This window comes from Aythya ferina, assembly GCF_964211825.1.
Source record: "Aythya ferina genome assembly, chromosome: 7".
NCBI lineage: Eukaryota > Metazoa > Chordata > Aves > Anseriformes > Anatidae > Aythya > Aythya ferina.
The window spans coordinates 30,592,039-30,607,499 of NC_140302.1; the positions used below are offsets into that span (position 1 = coordinate 30,592,039).

A 15,461-nucleotide genomic window follows, 5' to 3' on the forward strand; every position below is an offset into this window, starting at 1 on the left:
GAAGCCTGCTTCAGTCTGAGGCAGGGAATAACAAGTCAACTTCACAAGGTCTGGGAAACTTGTCAGTAGTCTTTTTAATAAGCAACAGTGAAAAGATAAATAAATAATTTATATCGTAGGTAACAAATAGCTTAAAAGAATTTTTTAAAACTTCTGGTTTGGAATCATTTGAAAATTTGAACATATAATACAGCAATAGTAATTTGAGGAAAAATACATATATAAAATGTTGCATTTAAAATTCAATGTAACAGATACATAAGTGAAAAATTAACCACCAAAACCACCGCTGCCCTCCAGAAAGCAAGGTATCAAATAAGGAGACAAATTTCCCTAAGTTTAGGAATTAAACATATTCAGTAATTAGATCAAATCCAAGATTTTCTTAGCAAACATGCAAAAACACCAAAAAAGATGTGAAACTACCACATTCGTTACTATCATTTTATTTTCAGGAAAAGCACCAGACAACTGCATGCAGAGCCAAACTAACAAACTCTGAACATTCATCCTCCAATACTATCAATGTTTCAAATCATTAAATAAAAAATAACCCAAGTGCATTCAGGTATGAGACCGCCCGATTTTCAGTTACACTGATCTTCCTTAGGTAAATCCCTGATTACATTTGTTTGTTCATTATAAAAGAATGCGATACCACGTTGGATTTAAAAAGAAACTACAATGGCAAGTGAACTGGCAGTGCAGCAGATCAGTTAGGTACCTATCTCACTGTCCTCATAGGGAATAAGTGCTGAGGGAAAGCGGGATTTGTGTTACCAATACAGAAATCCAGAGCGTTACCGAATGAAGATCTTAATGCCACCACTCTGTACTAGGTTCAAAGCAAAGGCATCTTTATTTATGCTACTGGGTTTTACCTGGGAGTTCTCAAAAACGTTGATTCCAAATAACTTGCAACCTTTGAATGACTGAATCCCAAACATAGTCCACACTCACGGGAGCCTAGGATAACTTACTTTTTGCAGCAGCACATGCAGATTCCAGCTGCATCAGTACCAAACTGCTACATAAGACTAAAAAAAAAAATAAAAAAAATAAAAAATGGAGATAAATCCTCCTTTGAAGAGCTGCTAATCCAAATGAGAGCACCAGTCTCTATCCACAAACTTCTGCCGTTGGCTGTAGTTACCAGAAGTCTTGGTACCAAAGAGACATGCCGCACTGCCTCTGCTTTTCAGTCTGTGGGCTAGCTCTCTACTGGGGAAACTGAAACAGAAGTGTTATGCTTGTGCTTTCAATTTCATCAAAGTGGCCTGTGTGGAGAAGGCAGTAAGGAGATCCACAAGACCTTGTTTTAGGTAGGTATCAAAGTATTCTTAAAGCAATGAGTCTAAAACCTGTTTGTTTTTGTTTTTTCTTTAGTAATACCCCTATACTAAAGCTGAGTGTAATCACCTTCATAAGGTCTAACCCAAAGCCAGTTCAAGAGGGATGCAAGGGGCTCCCAGCAAGCTTTGGAATGGTCCTTTAATGAAGGATCTTCTCAATAAAAGACTAATTAAAAAAAGCCTTTTCAAACACAGTTTTAAGAAAAAGGAAGGTAACGGTCAATATCTAGGAAAACATTAACCATACCTGCAAAACTAAAGTGGGAAAGGGATTTTGAGTGATACATAGTTGTTTAACACTAATGCTTGTAACAAAACTGCATACAAAAGACCATTTCAACCTGCATTACTGCAAACTTCGGAGTACAGACTGTAGCCCCTAGTAACACACCTAAGCAATTTACATGTCCAGATAATGATTCCCAAAAGTTACGGCGTTTTTCAGAACAGGTTTCAACAGTTAGAACTGTCGTCTATCTCTTTCATTTTCTCTATGTTAGTTTCTTTAGGCAGTGGCTTGCTTTTTTCTTCTCTCGTTTTGTTCTGATGCGGTGTGTTTTCAGACATCCGATCCCCACTGGTGGCAACAGGATCTAAAACTACAATGGATTCTGTCCCTTTTTCACTACTAGAAGCTTTTCTTGTAGACTCCGTGTGACTAGTCGATCTAAAGGAAAAAGAATAAATATATGAATACGGGTAACACTTCACGTATTTAGGAAAAACAATATAAATATACAGAAAAGCATTTCTCTTAACAGTAGTATATGTGACCAGAATAGGTCTACCAGACTAGTGAACAGGTTATAAATCTATTACACGTTACAGCCCCTACACACAGGTAGCAGCGCACAAAATGCAACAGTCACATTTCCTGAATCAATGAAGCCAGCCCTGTAAGATATTTAACAGGAGAAACAAACTTAGACTATGAAAGAATAATTTTAAAGATAGTCTTAAGAATTTCTTTTCACTCCACTGGATTTAGGTTGCCCATGTCCAACACAACAGTCACACCACCCAGAGAAAACGCTACCAGTTTCTGTCACCTAGAGGCTACTGGTCCTGGAAGGAGAACACGGCTTCTTCTCCACGCCTGTATCCCCGAGCAGCTTGCACAGGCGCTCACTATTCTGCACCCTACTGCACGACGAGGAGCTGGTGGCACCATAACCACATTTTCTGCTGCAGCTCAGCACCAGCAGGCTGCCAGTGGTCTCACTGGGAGTGAGCACAAACCAGTTCTGAAAGTTCACCACTGGATTTGCTGAAATACAGAGGGGCTTTAGACCTACGCTCCCTACTTCAGAACGGGGCTGTGTCTCGATTGCTTACAGCACAGGTTCTTGCAGAGGAAAAGCCCTCTGAGCGAGGAAGGAAAGGTCAGAGCCACCAGGGTTATTTCTCGAGGCTGGCACAAACACAAAAAGCACTTGTTTATATTCAAAAGCTTCGTACTAGCGTTGAAAATGTGCGGGTAAACCCTTAGATTAGCTAGAATACACCTGCACAGAGCAAGGCAAACACGGGGAAAGCCTGACCTGAACATGTCACAAGCCAGGGTGTTCCCCTGCCACCTGCAGGCTGCCCTCAGGACCCACCTTGCCATCGGGCAGGCAGGCAGCTTACACAGGGGCGTAAAGCTGCCCCTGCCCATGGTTTCAGGGCACGTTGGCCCTGTGTACCTGTGGGCACGTAACCAGACGTGCTTGGAGAGACTCCACAGGGCAGTGACACCTGCACGCTCAGCACCTCTTCAGGCAGGCAGAGCCTTACATCTGCACTGACACGGCCACAGCCACCGAAACAGAGAGGAGCAGAAACCTTAGCACAGAAAGGTCCTACACGGGCATGTGGTTCAGCTCTCACGGGAAGCCAAACTGAACAGATGCTGAATGCAACTGTATTTAGTAGTTCAGAGGCTTTTTTTTTTGTTTTGTTTAATTATTATTTTTCATGCTTACTCATAAGGAATGGCCTTCCATACCGCTAAGGTAACACTCTTGAAAGGAAAAAGTAGAATCAACTGGAGGCCAAAGAAAGAAATTCATCTAGTGGATCCATCTGCTGTGAACTGCCCTTTATTGTGACGGTCTTTGTCCTAGAGGAAACGAGGAAGAGAAAAGAGGTCACCCCACTCAACAACTGGAGCATGGGGTTGAGAGTGTGCTGGCTCTCTCTACCTGAGTGGGGGAGAGTAAATATACAGGTTAAAAATAAGTAAACGATCAGAGAAACCACAGTTGTTGCACTTGCCATTTCAGGAAGAATTTACTCAGTTTGCTGCTGAGATGTACTGGATGTATCAAATGAAATTCCACGTTCAAGCTTTAATTACAAGAATTGTCTCTTAACATTAGAACTTCGGTATAAGTTAATTAATTCAGAAATTGGCGCTAATAGATACAGTTTCAGGCTCATTTGATTATCATCAGAAGCTAGTGATTTCATAAGGCAAATAATGCTTATTTTATGCAAAAGTTGCCAATCATTCCGGAAAATACAAGGTGGAGTATTTTGAATGTTACAGCAAATTAAACTTTTTAAAGCGGTGTAACCAGAAGAGGGTTATTTTAAAAAGTGCTACCTCTGAAAAGCTGATTGCCCAACACTATAAAAATGGTCAAAGCCATAAATGCCAAGTTCATTTTTATTTCACTTTGGAGGTAACTATCTTTCAAATCCCAACAGCTGGACTATTTAATACAATCTGGTGAATCAAAGTATAATTCTTCACTGGGCTCACAGTGGGGAGTCTGCATTAGTGTATGGCAGCATTCCAACAACTGATGCACAGCCAAACGCTCTGAAGTCTGTTTCATTTATAACAAAAATGGATAAAACGGCAATCATATTTACCACCTTCAAAGGACAGAAAAATGAAAGATGTCGATATAAAGTAGTTTAATGGAGAAAACCAGTGATTAAATCAGCGTTTCAAGCATAAAAATAAGAATTACTATTCAGACTTGGTTGTACTAGCATTCCCTTCTTCAAATCCTTTACACTGGTGCAGCACCAGCCTGACAGTGCTCCTGTTAGAGCTGAGGTATTGTTAAAATTATTAACCCTATTTATCAGGTATTCATAGCTCCTTTTCTATACTTGTCAAGAGCAGAATGCAGGCATAATAAAGTTTCAGTGCAAGAATGAACATAATTTTGGAGCCCTCTTTCAAAAAAACTGGTTTTGCTGCTACAAATTAAGCTTGCAAAAGCAATTAGTATGGACGGAGTTAGCCACAGCGCTGAACAATTACAAATTTGTCCAGCCAAGGTAGCTCTATCGAGCTCTATACAAAACTCTTCCCTCATTAAGATTGTTAACGTTGTTATCAGTACTCCTGCTACTTGTCCAACTAGAGATTTAAGCCAGAAACTGAGATCCTGGTTTTATCGTACTCCTTCATACATAAAAACATATGCAGGCTTACAAACAATTATGACTAAATACAAAATTCTGTACTGTGAAGTCCAGATTTGGATAATAAATGCATTTGAGATAACTGTATAGGATATGCATGGTCCCATGCAGCTTTGAGAAGGACTGCTTGTGATGTAAGAGTATCAAAAGCATTATTTCCCATTCATACAGTTACAGAAGATGTAAAAATAAAGGGTTATGACCAACAGGCTATCTGTGAACTGGTGCTGCTGTGCCTTTTGTAAATAATTTATAGCAGAACAAAAGGGCAAACTAAGGATTGGATTGTCAACTGAGACCTGGATTTCCTTTGTTTCCTCAGGTTCGTATTATAACCTTAGTGTTATTTAACCTTGCTTGGTGCTCTGCTCATGAAATCATTGAACGTATTTCCATCAGAAACCAGAACTTCATATAAATATCAGCAACGTTTTTTGAACGACATCTCATCCAATTTCCTAGCAATGCACAAAAGCAGAAGGCTAAAGGAAACCATTCAAAGAACACACTGTAGGAAAATCTGTTTTTTACACCATATGCAGAAAATAGTGGCAAAAATCCATTTCAGCAAGGACTGGCTTTGCAAGTACATCGTTAAGCACGTGGAACTGAAGGCTGGTACTCTGCCTGGAGCCTAGGCTAGCATGAGGTAATTTCTGACAGAAAAGCCAACATTAGCATGCCATCAAATCAGCACTCTGCCTTTCAGCAAGGTCCCTACCGGAATACCTGTAATCTCTCTTCAAAGCCAAACTGCTTTTAAACCCCAAATAAAGCTCAACCAGAGCTGTTCCTCACTGCCCAAAAGATGAGATGTGAGGCATTAAGTTAATTTGTCTCTTGCTCACCACCAGCTGCATCTTCAATAAAGCTCAAAAACTGGGGCTACGTGCCAACCGCAGCTTGTTATCTGGCTAAGTGCCGCCCACCTTGACCCCACTGTTCCTGTTTTCCTACAAGATCCCCATAGCTGAAGACAAACACCACTTGTGCAACAAAGCTCATACGCTTACAGGGCTCCACGGAACAGTAGAAAGGCTCAACTCCACCAGCCTCTGACCTGGTGCAGCACCATGGGGCACTGCTCCCGGCTCTGCTCACCCCACCACTGCCCAAGGAGTCTGCCAGACACCAGCAGTTGGCTTTATCCTCCTCAAATACTTGCACTGAGAATAAAAGCTGAAGACGTGCTTATTAAATATTTCAGGATTTTTAACGCAGCATCAGAATGCGACAGGACCAAAGGCTAAAACCAAACAACGGTAAGGAGTACACCGATTACAAGCCTGAAAAGCCTTAAATGAACTGAAAAAAAAAAAAAACATCCATTTGTCAAACACAAGTTGCAGGGGATACAAACAACGACACCAGTGAACAAGCCTGTGGGTTCCCTCCTCTGAGGGTGTACGACTCTAGGTATTTACCAAGAAAGCACAAGGAACTTTCTCCATTTCAGGAATCTGAGTAGGAGTGGTCAACACAGCAGTGACCAGAACGTATTTGTAGAAGATCTTTAGTAAGGCAGATCAAGTCAGGGGAAATTGCTCCTGTTTTACGTACTTTTTTGAAGAAGCTCATAAAGATTGGCAAATTAATTTCCATGATGAATCTTGAAGAGCTTCTCCTCCCTGCACTGAGAGTTGGAGCACAGGGAGAGTAGAGTCTAAGAAATGTGTGTGAGGGGAGCTTTTAGAGCAGTTCAAGCCAAGGAGATCCCAAACTTCCAGAACATCCCATTGTTTTCTTCCCGCGTTGTTCAAACTAAATTGCCCATGCTCAAGCTGCCCTGGAAAACCTTTGTAGTTCTGCCTAGCTGGGGCTGAGCTGCTTCCCACAGAGCTGGTAGGTGATTCAGGGCTCCTAAGATTACAGCCAGGAGGAGGAGGACAAATCCTTTAATTGTATAAAATCATGAGATTAAGACTAGCCCTCTCCGTGGTTCTCTCTGTTAACGGAGATCTCTGGTGCCCAGAAACAAAATGTTTACAAAATTCTAGGGGGAGGAACAGGAAAAAAAAACAACAACCTAGGAGCAGAGCCAGACACACCTTTCCCTTCTGTGCCTGCACACCGCGGGGAGTCACGGGAGCTCTCTGTGCTCCCGAGGGAGCTAAATTGTCACCTTGCTCTCAGCAATTGTCACAGAATTACACTCACACTGGGTTAAACATTTGGGAAGAGATTTGTAGAGGAAGTTACCTGAATGCAGAGGTAAGGCCTCAATTTCCTGACAGGACACACTTTGTTTGTGTCCTCCCCCTAGCTGCCACCTGAGCTAAACTGAACAATCCCAAGTCGGCTGCCTGGGGGCTGCCGGCCTCGCTTCTAGCAGCGGCCTGCACCGAAGTAACGCACAGCCCTGTGCTCCAACCCCACCTCCTTCTTCTGAATTAATTTCTGTGGCTGAAGTGTCATCAATTAGTTTTGTTACCTGGAAATTTCTGAATCCACCTCTGTTTGTTCACGTCACAGCTTTTGCCCACAACCCCTCCTTTGGCAACTAACTTCAGTGGCCTGCTTGGGGCTGTTGCCTCATGAGCACTTCACCCCGCCAAGAACCACGTTGTGTGGGGAGCCCTGCTTCAGCCCCCGACCAAATCCCACTATCACATTAGTGTCTAGGTCAGGTTGTCACTGACCTGGTGGGCACACCAGGGTTTTACTCAATGAGCTGACTTCTGAGGTACCATTCAGACTTATTTTCAAGGCTGTGCCTTTTTCAAACACATGCCCTTCCTTCTCCAGGAGAACAGGTGTGCTTAGCTGTAACTCGAAGTGAATAATGATGAACAGGGCTGTTAGTATTAACAATAAATATTACTCCTTCAGATTACAAAGTTCCACAATGAATCCTTGCTATGCCTTTGTCACTAGGGGAATCTGCTGAAAGCTGCACACTGCTTGGTTAGCACAGGCAACTTTAGGGAATAGTGTGGTGCAAGAACAATAATTTTCCCAACCAGTGCATCCAGGAATCTGTTTGTGCACAGAAACCACTCCAGCACACAAATAAAAGCACAGCAAATAGGGACAGGAGGGAGATTTGCTTCAGCATCGCACTGCTGATGCAAACTGAACTGCTTGCCCCAATCTACAGAGCTGCCTAATTAGAAAACTAAGTTGTCAGATGTGTTAGGCAAACGAACTTCCTTCTGATGGCTGCTTCAAACGAGCCATGTTTCAAAACAACGCTACACACCCTGGAGTCAGGAGGCAGCCCCTACTAACCTCTGCACCCAGGAGAAAAAGATAAGTAATTGCACTGCAACACAGTACAAAGCAGCTTGGTTATTTCCACTCCTCCCTGCTAGCCCAGCAGATGCATAAGGGAGCCCCAGCACCTTCTCTCATTGGAAAACCATCCTCAGTAATGAACCTTTCCAATTAAGCAGGTTTACACCAGTGACGTGGTGCAAAGAAGCCCTTCAGCACTGCGAAGTCTGGCCCTTCACATTTGTTTTAATGCTTTAAACAGATAAATTAAAGTGAAACGCGTCTTTTAGGATGTCACTGAATAGGCAAGCTGAGAAATAAATTGAGCTTCACATATGCTTTTATAACACATAACAACTGTGACTGTCAACACAAGATCCTTTTCACTGTCAATTCACCACGCATTCTGCAAGACCTTGGGGCCTGCAATTATTTCATTTCCTTTCTTGTAAATGCAATTTGCACTTAGTTTGGTGGAATAAAAGGTAGACTAAGGATGGTAGGAGTTGCTGTGCTTTCTGATTAAGGTTATCTGTTCAAAATTGTTGAAATCCACAAACTACAAGTAATATTTTCAGGAACCACCTCACCTTTCTGTCAGGGTGAACCTTTCTGCCTTTCTGGCAGTTCAAGAAAATGCAATGGCATCATCCCTGTCAAATTACTTGTTGAACAAATCTTCTTTCTGATTAAATTAAGATGAAGATCATCTTTCTTCTAAGGATACTTTAATGAAATAAAAGGGGAAAATACGTATAATTGGAAAAAGCAGTCTGCTTTTAAAACTCAGCGTGAATCAAGTGAGACTGCAAGGCATACAAAAGAAATTGGGCTCTATCCATTCAAAATTAAATCATAAAGGTACTTAAGAGTGAAGTAAATATCAGGTCATAAAAATAGATGTGAACTGAATTTCCAGCTCATGTGTCGTGACTTACTCCTTTGAACTACGCAATGGGGACTTGCTAGAATTGATACTGGTGGCATTTTTGAACTGATAGAACGGGAAATCAGGGGTTTAATTAGCCAGGATTACAATATGCTGCTGATCTGTCTCATCTCTTTCCATCTCTTGAAGTGACAAACTGACAGACATCCTGGAACTGAAGCAAGCACACAGCCTCATTTCAAAAGCAGCTTGGTATTGTTATAAAGCAAGCCAATCCTCCACCGGATCCATCTGAAATAAATACTTCTGAAGCAGGTTTAACTCTTTGATGCTTACCTGGCACTTTGGATCCTCATTTTGTTGTGACATATTGTCTGTGCAAATACTGTACACTAACTGCTTTTTTTTTTTTCCCTGAGGAATCTTTATCTTGAGATTTAAGAGTAATAGTCTGCATTCATTTTGATCCAACAGAAACTGCACAGCTGCACAGAGACCAATATGACTTAAATGAATCTATTTTTGAAAAAAAACTGTGCAAAAACTTTTTTTCTGTGGATCAAGAGTTAATTATATAATTTCCTTCTTCTCTTCAGGATATGGAAAAAAACCTTCAACCTTGCTATCCCTCAAAATCTTGAGTTCTTTTTTTGTGGCAGAGAAGATGAACTTTTTTTATGAGCAACATTCACAGATTCTACAGGAAAAGAGCTTTTTTACACAGAATTCAACTCCTATCTCCAGGTGAGACTGTGAGTTATTTGAGGAGTCACTGATAAACAGCTATAGATAGTACCTTTATCCTGTTAACCAAAATTGATGTAAAATCACTTTCAGAACACATCAGCTAAACAGATCTGGTACTGAAATATACCTAGAAAACCAGATGCTACTTACTGTGACGTAGCCTTGGAACCTGCAGCACCTTTAAGCTGGTTAGAAACAGGACCTGAATCGGATACTTTGGTACTGAATTCTGTCTCCAGATCTTTCTTGTTCAACGCCGTTTGTGCAGCACTGGCTTCTGAACCTAGCACAGGCTCAGATTTTGATTCTGATGTGGCCAAGATTCCAGTGGGACCTAAAACCCAAAGAAAGTTTAATGCTTCTGTTGATTGGTGTAGAAACAACAGGTAAAAAGAACAGAATTCAAGTCACCTGCAGAAGTCAAAATGAATTTTTAAAGAGCATCAAAACACCTTATTTGCAGCTTCCCTTCTCTCAGCCTACCACTATCACAGCCTGCTAAATCGACACAGCTGTGCACTTGATCCCCCCACTTTCTGTGGTTGTAAGTCCTGCTGTCAACACAGCACCACCAAGTCACTAATTGTCAGTGCTCTCCCTGCGTGAAGTCCAGCTGGGGTGAGAGGTAGCCCACCTACAAAAAATGTTTTCATACTAATGAGTAATCAGTGAACTGTCTACCTACAAAATCCCAGATGAAACCATTCACTGACATTAAAACAAGGCACATCTGCATGGAAGATGGAATGGACTTACACTTGCACAGACGGCATTTCTAGCCAAGGAGAACATCAACAGTTTCTTAGAGATGATGATGCAGATATCTTAACAACTGCAAGGCCCTTGCTCTGTAGAGGATGTTAATTCAAAACCGGAGTCCTAACCCCATTGCTCTGGTTACCATTACTTTCCAGAACATTTTCACAGGAGGCTCAGGCTAGTAACGCTCCAGTACCACTGTCTGAGCTCCAACCAAGACAGAGGCATCTGTTTGTATGTGGCTGCATTTGCAGAAAATCCTGAAAGAGGCATTTCTTGGAGAAAATAGGGATGAAAAGCAACAGGAATAATGGGGATGTGAGTCAATGTAGAAGTAGGCAGGGCTCTCCATAATGGCTGAGACAGCAATGGTCTGGGAGAGAAAGTAAAGCTTCAAGAGTCACTTAATGCAGGGGTAGGAAGATGCCTCTGAAAGAATCAAGCCCCTTACCGCCACTGTCCTGGTCAGTAGTCACTTTCCGGCGTCGCAGAACTCTTTCTAGCTCTGTTTCACCACTGTCTGTCTCAAGGGACTTCAAGCTTCGGGAACTAGTGGATTTGTTCAGCGTTTCCTATGGCAAAAAACAGGTTTGAAAAGCTGAGTATACATTAAGCCCTGCCAAACACCCCATATGCCCAGCGTGAGAACCTTTTAACTCTGAGAAAACAACTGCAGCTCTAAATCAGAGTGCAAAGCTCTCCCTTTAATACAACAAAGAGCATCAGGGCCCTGGCTACCATTCCTCCCCTTACCTAGGCTTTCCCTATCTATGGATTAACCATATTTACCTACTTTAGAGGGTTGATACCAAGCTTAAAGATGCTGTGGATCACCAATGAACAAAATTCAGTGTTTGCAGAGAACTACCACCTTCCTCCCTCTTAAAACTTAAAGGATCTTAAAACACTGTCCATTGCCTCTATTAGCAAAAAGCCACATATTTCACTGTTCCAGCATGTTTTGCACTTGAGTGCGTTTTTGGGTTGTGCTTGGGTGCACTCCCATCTGTAGAAGTCATCATGTACGAGATGCAACTGTAACATTACTATATCCTATAATCTGATCTGGCATAAATTTGAGCCTATTTCCATATACTGGATGAAAACTTAACTGAGGAGGTATGTTATTAAGGAGCAGTGTACTCCCTATCTGTGCAAACATACATATCTGAAAGCAACTTGAGCAACTGAGTTGCTCCAACTCTGCAATTTCCAGAACATAAATGTTTTGTTTGTAACAATTATATGGAGGTCTACATGAAATGCATAATTAGCATAGTAACAACAAGCGTTTACTCCATCACATCCCACCCCCATGTTTGTTGTCCGACTGTGCATAATGACTGGTCTCACGAACAGACTGGAATTGGATTTTATATAGTATGTCTTATACTGCAAATATCCTAAAGGGCTCACAAGCAGCAAGCTAGACACAGAAGTACAGTGACTGTAGGTCTCTTTCTGCTTCCTCTGAAGTACATAATCAAGTCTCCCCTGATGTCAGTGGTACAGTGTCAAAGTAATAAAACAGCTATTAGGAAACGAAAGGACCTTCAGCAGGGCTGTTGAGTCCACACAGGTCCAAATAGCACACCATAGCAAACCATGGATACACTTACGGAGTTCCATTTAAAACAATCTCCACGTCACATTTTATTCCTTTTCTATTTACCTCCATGTTTAATTATGTGTCCCTCTAATTACAGCGCAGCATTAAGGTCTGGTAGCTCTCTAGATCATTTCTTCCCTTCTTCTGCTGCTTTCACATGACTGGAGAACAGTCAATTTAATACGTCCTTGGTCCCACACTCATTATTTAAAATCACTGTTAGCTATTATCATCGCAGTGGCTACTCCCTTCGCTGTATCTTGCATCACCCAAAAAAATACTGAAGCTAATTTTTAAAAGGGATATTTAGGTGCTATCATGGGTGATCAGATAAACAGTCCTACCTGCTGTGGAGTGGATTTGAAGTGTTTTGCTTTGATACAGGCAGAATTTTACCATATTTCACATCACAAAGGCAAAATTTCACTTGACATACCAAAGATGCACTTCAGCTTTAAAAGCTTTGGGATTACAAAAATCAGGGAGCAAGAACTATGGCTACTTCTGACTGTTCCATACAATGTTAGCACTTGTGAAAAAGAAGCAACCAGTTAAATAAGCAATGCAATGTATGAGTTAAGAACAGAACAGCAGCCAGCTTAAGCACATTACTTGAGCAGGCCCAAATATAAGCCTAATGTCTCTGTTTAGTGACAAACAGGTATTTGGAGAGCTACTCAGAATCTGTTTCTTCTGCATATAAATACAAATGGATTATAGAGCTCTTGTTCCATTTAAACTATGTCTATGCTAAGATGAAATTTGATGAGAACTCTTCATCTGTGCAGTCCAGGGGCTTTACTTTGGACTACATTTATGCAGGTGCCTTTCCCTCCCTAAGTATCCCTACTGTGAGTACTTGGAAAGTTTCCGAAGGTCCTATGGCAGGTGCAGAATATAACAGCCCCCCTAGTGGCAGGAACGTACAAACCTGGAGCTGAATTAACAGGTTAGTTTTCTCCAAATTAAACTCTTAGCAAGACAAAAAACATTCTTACAGCAGGACCAAAGTCAAAAGTGGAGATGTTCAGGGGATTCTGTAGAGAACCGCTCTGCAGCTTCAAACCAAAATACTAACACATAACTTTTAAACACTTAGCTATTTCACACAGCAAGAATGCCAGCTCAATGCAAAGACAACACTGAAATATAAATTGCACATTTTCTTACCAGAATCCCTTTTAATTCTTTCATTGCACTTTCAGAAGGCTTTGGTGTCTCTGGCTGTAAGCAAACATAACAAACACAGGTTAAAAAAACATGTGCTTACTGATCTGGCCCAACTGAAATGGACTGTGACAGACTTTGCCCTTCACCAGACATCGCACAAGGGTCTATTGCACAGGCATGCAATTGTATCACCTTCCCGTGCTCTCTCCTCTCACAAGCCCATGGGTAACATTCAAGCTATTTGCTTATATAGAGGAAGGGAAGAGTCTTAGCTCAGATGGTAAATCCCAGCCTACACATTGGGAAAGATTACACTTTTATGAAGACAGCAAGTGGTATTTTATAGCACTAATGCATGAATGTGGCTAGAAGTATTGCACAAGAGGAAGAAATATTGCTAAATACGTTTCTTGATCTTTCCCTTTAACCAATTCAGTTATTCCCTCTGTGCTTTTTCTTTCTCTGCAGCCATTTATTTACAACAGGTTCGCTTTCAGTTCCTTTCTGTGTCAAAGAAACTGGGCTTCTACTTACTTAAGTGAGTTGGTCTCACTTTTTTTAATTCAGATTTATGCTTCCCTAATTTATTTTATTCAAAATCAAGCAAAGCAAAAGAGGAAAGCAAGGCAAATGTATTCTTCTGTATGTTTTGTAGAAAATCTGATTTATTTTCAATATAAATTACTACGCTCAGTTAATAGCATTGCTTTGCAATTATTCCAAACCTTTGTTTTAGGTCTGCTTGACTGGTTGACTGGTCTCAGGTGAACTCCCTTTTTAATTCTGTCCATCATTTCTTCAACAGCTTGTCTCTTCAGATCTGTTACTTCTTCACCTGTTCCAAAATCAAAGAACATATCACATTCCAAATATGAAGTAGAGGAATATTAGAAAAAAAAATATATTAAACTGATAGCCTCTTTGACAGCTTGTTTGCCAGACACAGCCAGCCATTGTAACCATGCACTAGTTTCAATGATGAACTGGCATTTATCAATGTTTAGTTATACTCCCTGCAGTAGCCCTTCCTGACTGCACATGTGATGCCTGGTGCTCACACACTTTTTGGTGCTTATTGCTCAATTTTGTTAAAAATGTAAATGATAAACATAAATATATAATCTTAGTTTTCTCTGAATAAGTAGGCTGTTCATGGGGTCTTCCTTAAAGGACCTCTATCTTACCCTCAGCTTTCCCCACAACGAGGGGCTAACTTACACTACATACACCTAAAAGCTGTTCCCATTTTCTATGTGATGGCAGGAGCCAGCCGTTTTATCTCTGTGTGGGAACTGCAAAAGCTCAGAGTCATAAGGCTGAGTACCAAGGACTGAAGAATATGGCCCCCCTGTTTGTGTTCATTGTGGCTCAGGAGACATTTCCACAGCTTCGTTAACACAGGACAACCTGATCCTGGCCTAGCATGGCCTACAGGCAGCCTGTTACAGGGCCACCACGTTGCTTGTATTTCACATGGGCTTAGGAACTTTTTCTGAAATGCTACCCACATTTCAGACCAAACTAAAACCACACGTTTAATAACATCACGTTGAGTTAAAGGGCAAGACTTAAACAGGCTGATTTTCAAGAGATTCTGTATCAGGACTGCAAAGCACTCAGGTGGAACTAGAGGCTGCGTGATGAACCTAACCAGTACCTGTTAACTTATCAGCCCTCTGGGGAACGTAACAAAAGACGCTTAATGTGACATGCTGAAAAGAGGAAAAAAAAAAAAGACTACTTAAAAAGAATACACGGAGAAATATGGTTGATGCTATTCAAAGCTACAACATTGTACCTTATATAATGGGAATTTTAAATAGACTTTTGCTCTCTCACTTGTCAGAGTACTATTGATGATTCATAGAAATGTGGTTTCTGTATTGTAATCCAATTTAATGTCAGGCTTTAATTTCACAAACAGGCTGTTTCGAATATAAAAGCTTAATTGCTGGTATGGGATAGAAACCACTCATTCTAAGTCCTTAAGAAGGGTCAAAACAAGCCTCGGGGTGAACATAATAACTAGATCAACAAATAACTTTCCCCTTTTTTATTTTTATTTTAATAAATATTAAGCTCTATTAAGAGAGGAAGCAGTTCATATATGATTGAAGAAAGGTCAGAACTGTTAAAGTTTGCTAATAATGAAAGAATAAGGTTTTGAGAACTCATTGTAAATTTCATAATATTTCCTGCAATCACTGTTTGCAACAGTCTCAACAAAGAGGTGTAATCAAAACACCTAAGATGCTTCAAGGTAAGGAAACTTGATAAATGAAGGCAACATAATTGAACT

The 15,461-nt window shown here is 41.0% G+C and overlaps 1 protein-coding gene across 2 annotated transcripts in view; it reads right to left on the bottom strand.

Annotated features, from left to right (window-relative positions):
• Window positions 1-430: 430 nt before the first annotated feature.
• SHTN1 (shootin 1) overlaps window positions 431-15,461 on the bottom strand; it is a 59,370-nt gene continuing 44,339 nt past the window's right edge. For both annotated transcript variants that reach the window (XM_084525615.1, XM_084525616.1), the window contains 5 exons: window positions 13,888-13,997; window positions 13,163-13,216; window positions 10,835-10,955; window positions 9,775-9,958; window positions 431-2,019 (listed from right to left, as the gene is read on the bottom strand). In XM_084525615.1, the coding sequence (XP_084381741.1) occupies window positions 1,806-2,019; window positions 9,775-9,958; window positions 10,835-10,955; window positions 13,163-13,216; window positions 13,888-13,997 (683 nt within the window). In that variant the 3' untranslated portion in view covers window positions 431-1,805. The remainder of the gene's footprint in view (window positions 2,020-9,774; window positions 9,959-10,834; window positions 10,956-13,162; window positions 13,217-13,887; window positions 13,998-15,461) is intronic.